This window comes from Nothobranchius furzeri, chromosome 9 (assembly GCF_043380555.1).
Source record: "Nothobranchius furzeri strain GRZ-AD chromosome 9, NfurGRZ-RIMD1, whole genome shotgun sequence".
NCBI lineage: Eukaryota > Metazoa > Chordata > Actinopteri > Cyprinodontiformes > Nothobranchiidae > Nothobranchius > Nothobranchius furzeri.
Genome location: NC_091749.1, coordinates 63105019 through 63121370, shown reverse-complemented (window position 1 = coordinate 63121370; position 16352 = coordinate 63105019). Strand labels below are relative to the sequence as shown.

At 41.8% G+C, this 16352-nt stretch overlaps 1 protein-coding gene across 4 annotated transcripts in view; it reads right to left on the bottom strand.

Annotated features, from left to right (window-relative positions):
* Positions 1 to 16352, bottom strand: part of apba2b (amyloid beta (A4) precursor protein-binding, family A, member 2b) — a 102671-nt gene that overhangs the window by 26511 nt on the left and 59808 nt on the right. For all 4 annotated transcript variants that reach the window (XM_015953140.3, XM_015953145.3, XM_015953141.3 and 1 more), the window contains exons 3-6: positions 13915 to 14945; positions 11684 to 11764; positions 6263 to 6302; positions 5722 to 5867 (exon numbers count right to left, since the gene is read on the bottom strand). In XM_015953140.3, coding sequence (XP_015808626.1) covers positions 5722 to 5867; positions 6263 to 6302; positions 11684 to 11764; positions 13915 to 14945 — 1298 coding nt within the window. The remainder of the gene's footprint in view (positions 1 to 5721; positions 5868 to 6262; positions 6303 to 11683; positions 11765 to 13914; positions 14946 to 16352) is intronic.

The following is a 16352-nucleotide window of genomic DNA, read 5'->3' as shown; positions in this document are numbered from 1 at the left end:
CAACAGAGATGACAAATCATGCACAATCAAACAACAAATCCAGCCTGTGCATAAGATTCACGGTGGAACTATGCTATGGTGTTAGATTTGGGACATAAACACGTCCGTGTGCAGTGGCTTATCTCCGCATGTGGTCAGACTGACCTGAGCGCATGCATACCTTTCTTTTCCGCGGTTCACCCTTGTTTCGCAGATTTTTTTCCTATCAATAAATAAAAGGCAACAACAATAATAGACTTTAATGAAAATCCAATCAGAAAACGGAAAAGATAGGCAAATGGAAAAAAGAACCAATCAGCATTTGGGAGAGGTGGGACTAGACTAGAAAAGAACCAATCAGGGTCCGGAGCCAGCTGCTGTTTGAACAAGCTTGCGATAACCATGTGTGCCGGTAGCAGTTGAACAATTTAAGTCTAAAATGAGAAAATGTCCATGGCTGGGGGGTAGAACATTAAATGTGATCATCTGAAAAGTCATTGTTGGGTGAGTACACATCCGGGGTTTCTTCTGGTTACAGTGGTAACCAGTGTTGGGAGTAACGCCGTTTAAATATAACGGCGTTACTAACGGCGTTCTTTTATAGGTAACGGAATAATCTAATTAATAATTTTTCCCGCCATTGCAACGCCGTTACTGTTACTGGGGACGGAAGGTTGTGCGTTACTATGTGCTTGTCGAACGTTGAGCAACAGTGTGAGGCTTTCTGACCGCCACACTTCAGCTGCAGCCAGGGAGTGAGAGGTGTCGGTAACGCACTTGCAAACACGATGATGATTGGCCGGGTGGGCGGAGACCCTCACGGTCTCATTCGCTGCATGCTGTAGTGTAGACACAGCAAGTGATGGTAATAACGCCGTTTCAAATAACCACGTCAATAAAAAATATTTCTTTCTGTAACGAGCAAACTAATTAATTGCCGTCTTCTTTTATCAAAACGTTGTTTCTGTTACTGATAAGGAAATGCGTGCGTTAAGCAGCGCGGTGTGTTGAAGCTGTCATCAGCTGATCAGGAGCTAAAGAGGTAGATGTTTTCATCCAAGCGCATCATGGCCCGTGAAGAACGAGGAAGACGTGATGAATATCTACGGCTGCAGACCCGCAGATTCGCTGCTGCAGATTCCCACCTGCAGCAGCGAATCTGCAGCCGTGCCCTTCTTAGCGTGACAGCGGGACGTCCCGAAGGTCCGCTCACCTGTTCACCGCTCAGACGTCCTGATCTTCTGCCTTCCTAGATCATCCAGCTGTAACCTGTTTCTGATCATGTCTTTAGTCCCACTGTAACACTGATGCATCAGTCTCAGACGTCATGGAGCTCAGGTGTTAATAGAACTACCTGTGTGTGTTCACCACCCAGCTTCAGCTCTTCTGTGGTTGGGTCTGACCCACGTTAGTACATTTAAGTCCTCCATCAGGCTTGTGCCTCTCCTAGTGCCATTTTAAAGGATATTTATTTATTTATTTAACCGTTACTAGATTAGCAGCAACAGAAATGCTGCTAAAACACACAATTATGTGAAGCTGGAAAAATTCGAATACTGTGCAAAATTACATTTATTTCTGTAATTTAACTAGACTGAGATACCATTTAAAGGCACGGGAACCTTTACAGGTGTTTCTATTTGCAATTTTAAATTTTAGCTGATTGGGGTCTTGTTAAATATCACACAGTGACCTTTTAATAGTCTAGATAAGTGTAATGTTCCTGTTAGTAGTTCCTCCTGTTAAGTGCTTATTTATTGAAATTATTCAGGTTTATAAAAAAACATTTGGACATACGTTTTATTATGTTCCAGTCATTAGTCATTTATATTTCACTATTGTAGTAATTCTTGCATGCTTTAATAAAAAAAGTAACTAAGTAATTTTTGTTGGTAATTAGTTACTTTTATGATCTTGTAACTCAGTTAGTAACTGAGTTACTTTTTTGACAAAGTAATCAGTAACTATAACTAATTACTTTTTTAAAGTAACGTTCCCAACACTGGTGGTAACAGCGCTGAGGCAGGAGGGGAGTAGAAAGTTGGACCCGAACCGAACGCACGGAGTGGTGAATCTGGTTGTTTTATTGTTTTCGTGGTGCTGCTATGGCCGCAATATAATCAGCATTCGCTGTTCTAGCGATTTTTTTGAGGAAAAACATTTAGGCAGCTCATAAAAGCGTTCAAGCAGCTAATTTTTTTAATTAGTTAAGGGAAAACCAGTAAATACACCTGAAAACAATTCTTACTTTTAGTGGAATTTTGCATGCTTTTTATTACTGTGCATTTAGAATGTTTAAACAAGAGAGAAAAGTGTAAAAATGTTCATGCCTGTCTGAGAAAAGCGTATAAAGTGTGTGAGGGGGTTTACAGCCTTAAAACATCTATAATAATTGTAAAAAATAAGGTAGCTACTTCTTGCGGGTTATTTTTAGAACATAACCCCCACGATAAACTAGGGACCACTGTATATTTATGTGAATGAACCAATAATATGCAGATAAATCTCACACGCTTGGTCAAAAGCTTTCTGACACAGTCAGTTCCAACAAACTACAAATGCACTGCTCGTGCTTGGCTCTGTTTCTGTGCTCGCAATTAATGTTTTATGCAAATGAACTACACCACCAGCCAATCACAGACAGCTCATTTTCATCCAATCAAAGCAAGCTTTAGAAACACTGAGACGGGTAAGCTTGTATTGATGTGTTACAAATAGTTGCAAGAAGTTTAGAAATATTGCCTCAATTGAAAAACGACTGTAAGCATATTTGTATACTTAAGCACTTATTCAGGGTTTCCCCCAGTGCTTTATAAGTCTGGCGGCCCACCAGGCTTTGCTTGGCCACCCGCCAGGCTAAGCATCATGCCCCGCCCCCCTCCCCATCCCTACCGTGTCCGCTGACATGAACGGCGCAACGAAACTAGAGCCCTCCATCTGCTGATACTGGTGAGAAACAGCAGCGGAACGTGTGCAACCCCCCCCCCCCCCCCCCCCCCCACCGCCCACCCACCCCCCCACTGCTTGTCCGCTGGTCCCACCTAAATTTTAACTATAGATTTTTGATTAATTTCTTAAATGCTTTTAAATATTTTATATGTTTTTATTTAGATATTTTGGTGTGGTTTCTTTTGTCAAACTGTGGTAATTTGTTGCGTTCAGTGCTTTGTTTGTCCCTCGGGCCATATGAAGGCACATTATAAATAAATAAATAAACCTGAACCTGAACCTATAGCGTCTTATGCATCACTTTCTAAAAGTAGTCTGCTACAGCGTAGGGGTCATTCAACATTTAGGAAATCATTCATGTCTGTGTTCACTAGGGAAGAAAAGGAGATGTGCATATGCATAGACAAGTTTCAGCATCAAATCCTGCTATTTCACAACGAAACTGTGTACCACCAAGAAGACTTGTTTTTCCTTCATTTTGGGTCAATTTTTTGCGTGTTCGGTACAAACACTTAGCTAAAACTTATAAAAACCATCTGAAACCATTTAACGTGTTCTCCTTGTGGTGCCATCAACCTTGTTTTTCTGAAATTACACCAAAACACCATCAGTCATAAGACTACTGGACAGCAAGGAGCAAAGACCAACAGGGGAAATATTAACCTAACCCCCAAATTCCACTACCTCTGCTCCGCTCCGCTCCGACACGAACGCCGGAGCAAAATCGGTCCCGTTCTAGTCAATCAGAGCAATTCCACTACTGCAGCCGTGCTCCGGCAGTGCGGCGCCGTGCGCCGCCCTCTGTTCCGGCGTCCGGCAAAAATAGAATCGATCCTATATTTGCCGGACGCCGGAGCACCTCCGCAGTAAATGGACAGAAATCACAACCGCCCAACAGGAAAAGGAGCGGGCACAACTTCCGTTTTTCACAGTAAATCGATAAACAAAAGGCGTTTTTTGTTTCATATGCACAGGTTTAACAACCTTTAACAACTATGAATGGCGGCTGAACTTTAAATGCACAAAAGAAAGCCATAAATACAGTTTCTACTATCAAAGTAGTCACACTTTGTTGATCCAAACACTGCTGATCTCTCAACACAAATGATGGGCAGATTAAACAGTTCATTTCGATGCTTCTCCCACACAACGGGTGTTTGGATCTAACTTCTGCGTTTATTGCTTGGACTGTATCGCAAGATCTCGAAAATCCCGCGCATGCTTGTTTGCCCACCTCAGGTCTCCGCACCGGAGCGGAGCCGTTGTAGAGCGGGTACCAGTAAAAATTGAGTTCGTAAGCGAGCGGCTGCGGAAGGCGGGGGCGGAGCGGAGCGGAGGTAGTGGAATTTGGGGGTTACGTGCCAGCAGCACTACTATCCAGCCGGCGGTATCAGGTAGCTAGCCTGAAGCCCAATCTGAGTAAGTTGTCTAACTCTCCTAGGAGAGCAACGCGATGGAGAGCAATAATATACCAAATCAACCATTACTGTGACAACAGTTTGCATCCTTTGATTCTTCTTTCTTCTATTTTTCATATTTTTCTTATTTGAATTGTACAGCAGTGTGATACGCAGCCACTGGGCTTCATTTCTACATCAGTGCAGCATAAACATAAACGACTAGATTGCAATGAAAGCACCTTCGGGCGATAATGGCCCCCATATAACTAATCTGTTTGGTAACGATTCCTTTTACAGTCCCCTAATTACTATGTACTAGTAAGTTAAAGTGTAATATTCTTTCTGAGTTCTTAAACAGTTATTACCATGTAACTCAGGTTCAATTCTAGTTTTTATTTTTCTTTATCATTCCCTGCTTTACATAATAATTACACTTTATTACAATTATAGACTTTAATAACACAATAATATACTTTAACTTACTATGTAATTACCATGCAAGTACTTAGTAATTAGGGGACTGTAAAAGGAAGTGTTACCATCTGTTTTAGTGTGACAGCAGGAAGATGTAAAGGAGCCATTTAAATAGCAACAGTAAAGTATCTTCGTTAGCAGAAACCGGTCCTTGTTTGTTTTATCAACGTGATGTGTTAGTTTTGCAACTAATAAAGATGTTAATGAGATATTGGATGAATTTGTTTTCTTTAGGCGCATAAAGCCTGATTTATACTTCTCCTTCTGCGTCGGCGCAAGGGCCCTCCGACAGGCTCACAGAGGGTGACGGAGACACGGCCAAAAATTTAAACATCCGTCAAAAGTGACGGAGACCGCAAGCTTGCGATTGGTCAGGACGCTGCTTCCTGCATATTCGTCACCAGCACCGCTGTAGCTCCGTTAAAAAGTAAACTGATATTTAGCGGCAGACCCAGAACACACTGAAGAACAAGAAAATATTTGCATTTATTCATTCGTGAGTGACGGAGAACAAAATACGGAGCAAACGTGGACAGAAACGACGGGAGATGTGCGTTTAGATGTGGCGACCGCACGAAGGGGAGGAGGAGAAAGAAGGACTAATTTGTCTGTGTTATACAGTCTCTGAAATATATAAACACATTAGTAAATACGTTATCGGGGACCATATGAGTTTTATGGTGGCAGGATACCACAGAAAAGCGCTACGCCCTCTGTTTTCCTGGCGGGGAATTGCTTTGCAACACTCCGCTGCCTGAACAGAAGTTCGAATGTGAAAACCTTTCCGACACTCCGTGCGCGTCTCTCTATTGTGGAGCTCACGGAGAAGTATACATCAGGCTTAACAGGAAAAGAAGAAGAATTATATCGCCGATCAAAAGAAAAATATGTCTGTTTGGGTTAGAGTAGGATTAAGTACCTTGACCCTGCTGACGGACTCCTGCGCCTGCATCATGCGGATGTTCTTGGAGGGGTTCCTCTCAGACAGCAGCTGGGTGGATCCCAGGTAGTTAGCAGCAAAGATAATGCCATCAATCAGGTCCTCTGGCTCACAGGGCCCTGGGACTGGAGATGAAAGGAACATCTGAAGACTTTTCAAAGTGAAAGTGAGTTTTGTGTGGTGAAAATGGTTATTTTAATCACTGCACTTGGCGTGATAACTGACTGTTAGATTATCACGGTGTAGTGCCAGTGAGATCTGAGATTAATCTGCATCTGTGATACGTAGATTCAGACTCTAGGAGCCCCACATCAAAGCAGAAAACACTGTCATGATGTGATGGAGCAAACTGACAGCTAAGCTAAGGCCCCAACCTGGCAAAGAGCAGAAAATAGCACAGAGGGAAATAGCTTAAGCTCGTAACAGACAGACTGAACGCAAGGCACAAGTTGGAGTTGTTCCATGTGACTGCACTGTTCTGGTTTCATCACCAAACAGGTGGGCAAACGGATTAACTTACCATCGACAAAGCTGGGGAAGGATGCCGTTTTCTTTGTTGGCTGGAAGACAAAAATTAGACATATAAACTAATGTGAGAAATTTGGGTTCTTCTTTTCATTCTTTGATGCAAAAATGCAGAACAAAGCTTTTGGAATCTCCAAAACCCAGTTACTGACACGCAAATCTAGTTTAAATACAAACAGCATACTGAGCTAAATGAGGTGTTTGATAAATATTCCTACATTTCTGAACATCCGGCTGGATTTACGCCACACAGAAAACGTTACACGGAAGAGAAAGGGACAAAGTAAGGAGAACTGTTTACATAATTTCTCTTTTCTATAAGATTACGGACATTTTCCAACAAATGCAGAATCTTAACTGGACTCAAGGTCAAAAAAAGGAGCAGTTGGTGGAGCTTATGAAGGAAATCTCAGTGAGACAAGCCTCTCATAAAAGCACAATGACCACTTTTTTCGCTTCCGATCCGATTTTGAGTATCTGCCGATACAGAGTCTTGATCCGATACTTAAGCAAAGCATTAAAATAAGCAGAAAAAAGGAAAAACGCATCCAAGTTTTACATACATTTTTAAATTATTATTTAGGTATTCATGTCATTTTCTTAGTTTATATTTAAAAATGGTTAAGTTGCTCATATATCTGTTTACATCCTCGTTATATGGCTCTATTGTGTGACACGCATTCCCTTAACAGGAGAGGCAGCGCTATGGCCAGCAGGCTAACTTTTAACTGTACAACACCTGCAGCAGTCGGCGCCACAGACATCATACACGTAGACTGGGACTGTCTATTGGAGCTTGCGTACTAGCGAGCCGCCACCTATGATGGGTCACCAATTGCATTTATTTCTAGTGAAGACGTTTACCCAACTAAAAAACACATTTTGTAATGATTTTTAACTAAATCAGACATACAGTGGTGTGAAAAACTATTTGCCCACTTCCTGATTTCTTATTCTTTTGCATGTTTGTCACACAAAATGTTTCTGATCATCAAACACATTTAACCATTAGTCAAAGATAACACAAGTAAACACAAAATGCAGTTTTGAAATGATGGTTTTTATTATTTAGAGAGAGAACTAAATCCAAACCTACATTGCCCTGTGTGAAAAGGTAATTGCCCCCCTTGTTAAAAAATAACCCAACTGTGGTGTTTCACACCTGAGTTCAATTTCTGTAGCCACCCCCAAGCCTGATTACTGCCACACCTGTTTCTTAAATATAAGCTGCCTGACACAGAGAAGTAGACCAAAAGCACCTCAAAAGCTAGACATCATGCCAAGATCCAAAGAAGTTCAAGAACAAATGAGAACAAACATAATTGAGATCTTTCAGTCTGGTAAAGGTTATAAAGCCATTTCTAAAGCTTTGGCACTCCAGCGAACCACAGTGAGAGCCATTATCCACAAATGGCAACAACATGGAACAGTGGTGAACCTTCCCAGGAGTGGGCGGCCAACCAAAATTACCCCAAGAGCGCAGAGACAACTCATCCGAGAGGTCCCAAAAGACCCCAGGACAACTTCTAAAGAACTGCAGGCCTCACTTGCCTCAATTAAGGTCTGTGTTCACGACTCCACCATAGAAATAGACTGGGCAAAAATGGCCTGCATGGCAGATTTCCAAGACGCAAGCCACTGTTAAGCAAAAAGAACATTAGGGCTCGTCTCAATTTTGCTAAGAAACATCTCAATGATTGCCAAAACTTTTGGGAAAATACCTTGTGGACTGATGAGACAAAAGTTGAACTTTTGGAAGGCCGTTATATCTGGCGTAGAAGTAACACAGCATTTCAGACAAAGAACATCATACCAACAGTAAAATATGGTGGTGGTAGTGTGATGGTCTGGGGTTGTTTTGCTGCTTCAGGAACTGGAAGGCTTGCTGTGATACATGGAACCATGAATTCTACCGTCTACCAAAACATCCTGAAGGAGAATGTCCGGCCATCTGTTCGTCAACTAAAGCTGAAACGATCTTGGGTGCTGCAGCAGGACAATGACCCAAAACACGCCAGCAAATCCACCTCTGAATGGCTGAAGAACAACAAAATGAAGACTTTGGAGTGGTCTAGTCAAAGTCCTGACCTGAATCCTATTGAGATGCTATGGCATGACCTTAAAAAGGCGGTTCATGCTAGAAAACCCTCAAATAAAGCTGAATTACAACAATTTTGCAAAGATGAGTGGGCCAAAATTCCTCCAGAGCGCTGTAAAAGACTCGTAGCAAGTTATCGCAAACACTTGATTGCAGTTATTGCTGCTAAGGGAGGCCCAACCAGTTATTATGTTCGGGGGCAATTACTTTTTCACACAGGGCAATGTAGGTTTGGATTTTGTTCTCTCCCTAAATAATAAAAACCATCATTTTAAAACTGCATTTTGTGTTTACTTGTGTTATCTTTGACTAATGGTTAAATGTGTTTGACCAGAAACATTTTGTGTGACAAACATGCAAAAGAATAAGAAGTAAGGAAGGGGGCAAATAGTTTTTCACACCACTGTACGCCATGACATGATAATTCAAATGTTGACTCCAGTTGGGTTTGGCGAGCGAGGAACCCACCCAATATGGCGGCGATGCTGTTACGCTCTCCAGCACCAAATGGCGTGTCTACATATTCATGTCTATGATTGGCGCAGTCAGTTCCAATGTTGCAGAAGGAGAAACCAGAAAGTGTTGCCGTCTGTCTGAAATTTCTCTGTATTAATTATATTTATTATATCTTCCACTATTGGCTGGCTTCGTGTTTTTAGATGCTGCTGCGAACTCGGACTTAATGCAGACAGATAATTTGCTGTCTTTTCCAGCATGTTGAATGACCAGTGTAGCCATTACAGTGTCTGTTATACTGCCTTCGCTTTCCGGTTTAAAATACCACCCAAATACAGACATTTAGCTCTCCTGGAGCTAAATGGAGCTTCATTTGGAATCCTAGGGTGTCCCAGGAAGGTCCCGCCTTTCTCACCTCTGATTGGCTGGAAGGGCTCTCCTATGATTGGCTATTTCATGTAAGAGGAAACAGTTTTCCCTCGCTGCAGGTTTTTATGTTTACAGCCAGATCTTGAGGAGTTTTTTGAAGAAAATGTGAACTCATTGCTATAATAAACATCCTTTCCTGTTTTGCAACAAACCAGTTTCAGTTTCTTTCATAAAAGAACCAGAAAAATGTCAAAATGTTTCATCATTAGTTTAGAAACATAGTATTAAATTCATTTTTATAAACTATATTTTTGACTCTGAATTATTAAGAAGTGTGTACTTCCCTGGCAGGCCAAAGAACATAAGTTCATATTAAATCAAATATTCAAAGACCCAATAAGGTTGATAATTCATATCTATATGGAATATCACATTTTATTGATCATTCAGTAAAAGTAACCACTTCCATCACGTTACATAATAAATCTTGTAGCATTTTATCACACTGTAGACTGACTTTATATCTGTTGGCTCTATTGGGGTTATCTTATTACTTAATTGTTTGGCTATCTCATCACTTTAATATGTTAAGGCTGTTTAAAAGTTAAAGCACTTCTCTAATCAACAGGTTAAATGTGTATCGTTTAATCAAAATCTAATAATTTAGACCTATTCTTCACCAGTTTTCATTATTCTAGAAAAGAAACAAACCTGATGCACACAGCTGGGCAGAATAGAGCAGTTTTATTAATTTTCATACCCAGGTAAGGCACATGTTTATCCTATGTACTGTAATGCTTGAGAGCCAAGAGATTTAAAGTAAGTCCAACAGTTTGATTGATGCAACAAGAATATAAATTCACATTTTATGTTTTTCAGTTTTTTATGAAACATAAAACATAAAATGTTTTGCAAAACAGGACAGAATGGTTATTATGACGCCAAGTTCACATTAGCCGTGTTCGAGATGAGCCGTGTTGTTTCTGCGCAGATTCAATCACCGGTGATCGGCGCGCAGTGCATGCCGGTTAGATTTGTGTCCGACTTGACGCCGACTTGCTCTGACGTCATGCATACGTAGGCAATGATAACCTCGTGAGCTCAAGGCGGCCGCAGACTTTAGAGCAAGGCGCTGCAAAACCTAGAGGATGACGGGAAACGCCTGGCTCTCACCTGATCTAAGATCTGATTGGTTCATATTTTGATCCAAACATCGGGTGGTAGAACATGAAATGTTAGTTGGTCACATGGTTTTTATATATTGTCTGGTTTCATTTAAAAAGCACTGAAAGGAAGGTTTTGCATTAGAAAATTTCAACTTATGTATATGAAATTTAGCTAGTAATATCAATAAAATAATCAAAAAAAATTCAAACCATACAACATTCTCAAAATTTGAAAGCTGTCAAAACCATAAACTTATGTTCCCTGTTCAATATCATGTGATTCTTTGTTAGACTGTTCTGTTTTCCCATAGAAACCCCCTGACATTGTGCTTGCTATTTCTTTGTAGTTGTATTATGTCCTTTGTCAATAAAGCGTATTCAAGGAGAAAAAAAATTATAGTTGGTCACATGTATTCTGTAAATCATGTTATGTTGATGATGACAACTATATTGGCCATAAAGAGAAATGTGTTTTGTGTTATTTTCTCACGTTTCCTATGAACACACTGAAGCTACAGCTGATAACCTTTACTTATTATTACAGCCAGGTCTCCATATACAATATATGATATCCACAAGCACGTGAGGATGTGTTTCAGCTGCTAACAGGCACCAGAATTAAAATAAATAATTAAACAAGTATGAACTCTAACGGGATATCTTCAGCCATCGTCACCCCCGAGCTACACATGTAGGGAAATCTGTCCGACTTAAACGCCGACTTTCAGCCACTCCCACTGCTGCTTCCGTCTGCTCTCGTTTGTTTTCCAGGCGAGGCGCAGCTCAACTCGAACACGGCCATTTTCCTAACAAAACTCCCCAAAACAGCTTTCTGCTGGTGGCAGGACAGTCTGCACTTAGCAGGACAGCCAGTTTGCTGCTAAATGAAATAGTCAATCGAAGTAGAGCCTTTCTTGCCAATCAGAGGCGAGAAAGGCAGGATCTTCCTTGGACATCTTAGGATTCCAAATGACGCCTCCTGCAGACACGTTAGCTCTGCGTTAGCCTTCTAGCTAACAGCTGTATGGTGTCTGAAACCCCGCTGGCCATAGATTGTGTGAAGTAAGGGTGTTGTTTTCTTCCAAGAAACAAAGAAAACAAGTTCCTCTACATCATTTGAGATTAAAACTAATCCACCGTTGTTCCATTTGAAAATTTCTATCTCAGGGTGAATTTAAAAAGTCATATTTGTTGTTTATAATGTTAAATCCAATTTTTTAACCCAATTCCAATCGTTTGAAAGTCACACGATAGGATCGGAGCATCCCTAACACACACGTTACACTTCAAGTTTCATCCTGCACCGGAACATCCAGCAGCACCTTACCTCTGGTACATTGTTGTTCTCCAGAGGAACATTGAGGTCAGATCGCTGCTGTTTCCTGGGTTGTTCAGGACCATTGCTCACCTGTTAGGTTAACACAGAAAAGCAGGTGCAACAATAAAAAGAATTAGAACGGATTAGGAGACAACAACAATGCATGAATGAACATCTCCTCCCCCGGCCGCAGATGCTTGCGTTGGAGGAGACTGAGTCAGCATGTGGGGTTGCTATAAATGAGACATGTGAAACAATCCAGGACACAACAAAACACAAGAGAAGCATCGGTTTAAATTCCAATATTTTACTGTTTTCTTCATGTCTCCCATCAAAACTAAAAACGCAGCTTATAGCTGTATACTGGCCTTAAACGTTTAACTACACAGAAAAGGGATTCTACTTCATCTAACCTTCAGCTGTGTTTATAATGGACTCATAAGCATCACTAACATAAACACTCTTACAGTAGCTGCCATCGTTTCTGTGCAGATGTTTTCCCATTTTAGTACATTTCCTTCTTAACAACCCAAAAACTGATTATGAATAAATGAGGACATTCCTCTGAATTTAAATACAAAAAGTCTGTAATTTGAGAAGTATTTAACAAAGTGGAGCATATTTAATAATGGTAAGCTAGTTTAATTTGCATGCAGAATCAGAGGACAGCGTAGTAAAAATGGGAGGAAGGACATTTTCAGCACAGTGGAAAGCCTTTTCCCCCCTCTGTTGGATATTGATTTGGCAGTCCCTTACTGCTCATTAGACCTCAATCGCATTAGGACTAAAATGAAATGCTCCTGCCCTTTAAACCTCCTTCTTAACTGCACAGCAGATTCAGATTCAAAGGAGCAACACATGTAAGTCTGTGGGTTCTCCTTTGGAAAGGAAAGAAAAAGACTGAATCAGACAAAGACTTGATCAGTATTCATCATAGTGCACAACTCAGTAGTGCAAACAAGCAGAACGTTAATCAGCTTAGTGTATTTCTGACGTACAATCGGATGTTCAATCACGAGGTCGAACTGTAGAAAAAATGATTTTTCATAAAGCGCCTCTCAACAGAAAAACCACGAGGTGCTTCACAAGAACAAAATGTGAACAAAAAAAATATATATATTTTTTTTATTTTTAACTGCCATTGACGACTAAAGTCGCCATTTGCATTTTTTTTTCTGTGTGGGCGTCGGAGCAAGCTCCCGCACTGTGAGAACAAACATCCCAGCTCTAAAGTCGATCTTCATCCGTGTACGTCACACGTCACGTGATCAGGAAGCAGAAAATCCATGTGTTAGGAGATCGTTTTTGGGCCGCTGCTGTAAAAAAAAGTGAGGCGTGAACCAGAAAAGCTTCTGCCGATCACAATTCAACAACGGATTATGAAAGAACGGATGACGCTCGAAATGTGCAGATTCACCCTGATGTAAGAGGTGAGTCTTCGCTTTGTTTTGTTAATTTTGGCGTTGATATCATCCTAGCGCGCAACGTTCTGTAACTCTGAAAACTGTGAAAACGCTGAGAAATGCTGCCAGCGAAGGGTTTTTCTGATCAGGAAACGGCTGGCAGTGAATGAGTCAATAAAACTGTGTGTGTGTGTGTGTGTGTGTGTGTGGGGGGGGGGGGGGGTTAACATAAAAAAATTCTCTGTCTTAAAAATTCTAAAATATTGTCCAGCTCGTATCGTGATTCGTGAAATATATCGTATTGCCAGATTCTTGCCATTACACACCTCTTGTGTTTTGTAAGAACCCAGCAACACTTCAAAATAGTTTTGGAAAGAAAGGATGCTACACCCTCTCAAGTAAAGAGAAAAGCAACCATTTTGTTTTTTATCATTTTTTTTTGTTATTCAGTCTGCACCTCAGACGGGATTGAACACGTTTAGTGCCAAATTACAGACTCGACCAATGCTTAAAAGTAAATATGAGTTTCCAGATTTTCTGAGAAGGCCTTCCAAGTGTAATCAAGAGAATGCCAAACTGTAATGCTTTCACTACAACAGCATGCATGGCAACAGACCACTGAACTGGCCTCCCTGGAGTCCAAACCTTCCTCAATTTCAAAATGTACGACATTGTAGAACCATAACTGTTGAGTCACAAACATCCATCAAGTTAAAGAAAACAAATGTTCCTCTAAAGTCAGAACGCTCCAGTTTCATTTGTTTCAGATCACTGTTATAAAACTATGCCATGTTAGTAAATTTCATCTCATATTTTTGTGTTACAGACACAGCTCACCTGTTCTTGTGGCCATCTCTGTCTGTCTTCAGGGGAGTGTGCCTTCATGCTCCTTTGGAGCTCAGGGTTGTTGTGGTGCATGGAGGGGAGATTCAGGGACTTTGGCCGAATGTCATGGCGGTGGTGAGCAGGTGGATAGGCTGCCTCAGACTTAGAGTGAGGGTAGTCATTTGGTGCAGGGTCCTGTGCGAGCTCCTCAGGGCTTTGGTCCGTGCTACTGCTTAGACTCCCCATGCTCATACTCATCTTAATCTCAGCGACGATTTGATCAATGTCCTCCTCGGCCTCCTCCCCCGTTTCCCCCTCTACCACCAGCACTTTACGGCTACGGTAAGGAGACACTCGAACCGAATTCCCATTGTCTTCAGGAACATAGTAGTCTCCGGTGTAAACTCTTCTGTGCTCATCACCTTCCTCGTCTTCCTCCTCGTTGAGGCAGCACTCTTCACCCTCTTCCTCCTCCTCTCTGTCGGCCTGTTGGTTGTACATGGCCTCTTCCACGGCAGACTGGTGGTTGTGGTGGTGATGGTCCAGAATGGGCTCTGGTCGTCCATTATAAATCTGCTCATCCGGATCTTGTTCCAACACCTCACAGCGGACCTCTCCCTCCCCCTCAGCCCACTCCTCCACCCTGTGGCGTTTCCGTTCTGGCCACTGCTCCTGCCTCACCTGGCCTTCTTCTCTCCACTCCTCATGTGTCTCTTCATTTCCCTCCGTCCACTCCTCCACTGCTTCTTCATCTTCTTGCCACTCTTCCCTCACTGCCCCCTCTCCTTCCTCATCTTCCACCCATTCCTCTTCTCGCACCTCTTCCTCCCCATCTGCCTCCCCCTCCTCAGTCCACCCTTCTCCAGCCTCATGGCATTCGCTAGTGTGGGATCCTCGTGGAGGCATGTCGGCGTTGCAGCCCCCCTGACTGTGGCTGTGGTTGCAGCCTCCCTGGCTGCTGCAGTCCATGCCCTCCAGGTAGCTGTCATCCTCTGGACAGTAGCGGATGTAGTAGGTCACACCCTCATCCTCTTCTGCTAGCCCTGAAAAGAAAAAAGAATCAGAAAACAGTATTCTGACTATTAAAATTATGTGTAAATAATTACAAAATGACCAACGACTTTAGTAAGGACTGGACTTTTGAAATAGTACAACTCTTTCTTCAACACTCAACTAACTACCAGTAGAACTAATGTGATTGGTTTATGACGTGGTGCATGTATACTTTAGCACAAGAAATCAACTAACTGCTACTGTGAGCCAAGCCAATTTAAGAACAAAAACTCACATTTTAAACTAAAACCTGTAAAGGTTTATAGGGAACCAAGCGCAGGCTCAGTTCTACACTTCATTTCCTGTTTCTGGAATAAATAAATATCCATACACCATATAATAAATGGTGGGAGATAAAGTAGCTGCCCATTCTTTATCAGAAATACCTTAGCCAAATCCTAAAGTGTTGCATAAAATCACAATTATTATTCTTAAAATATGACCAAAAGAGCTATAACTTCATATCCCCAAAATAAAAATCTCTTAGTTTAAAACTGGAGTGCTAAAACTTTAATTATTGCTGTGCCAAGTGTGCACTGAATAGTTTTATTATTTATGGTGCTGTATTATAAAAGAGCAGTGTTAAGTGTGTCTGGTCCAGGTAAAAAAGTGGTGCTGTGAAAATAATGTGGAATCACTGAATAAAAAACAAATTTTCGTGGTTATTTCTGATTATCATTGGTCACTCTGAGCTTTTCATGCAGGCTGAAGATGAAAACAGTCTCCTACACCTATCTCCTGCATTAGCTTCTGATAGAAAAGAGATGGTAAAACTCTAGGATCAGAAAAGTCTGACAGCGTGACATCTAGGGATGGGTACCGAATTCGGGACTTTTTAAGGTACCGACCGAATTCCACAGTACCGACCGAGCACCGATTCACTTAATTTGAAACGGTGCCTCGTTTCGGTACTAGTGATGTGTCGGTCGCGAACGAACCTGCTCTAAGAGCCGGCTCTTTGAAGTGAACGACGGGAGCCGGCTCGTCATTGGGAGCCGTCCCCTCCCCTCCCCCCCTCCCCTCTTGCTTTGGTGAAAGCTACAGGCGATTGGTCAACATGTGTAACTGCGTGTCCAGACTGTCCACACACAGAGCAGTAGGGGTGGATCAGACTCAGACACACAGCAGAGCACATGTGGGTGGAGGGAGACGAGAAAGAATGAGGAGGAGGAAAAAGGAGAGCGAGAGAGGAGAGTGCGACGAAGACGGTGAGGAAATGAGCGCCAGCAGTCGGAAAGTGGAGATTTCTTATAGTGTTCAGTTATTAAATCCATAGAAATGATAAATGTTGGATATATTGCATTTTTTTATATTAGTAAATTATTATACATATAGTTTTGCATTATTTTGGTGATAAATGTACTCTACGCAACAGAAAATCTGAGGAGCCACTTGGG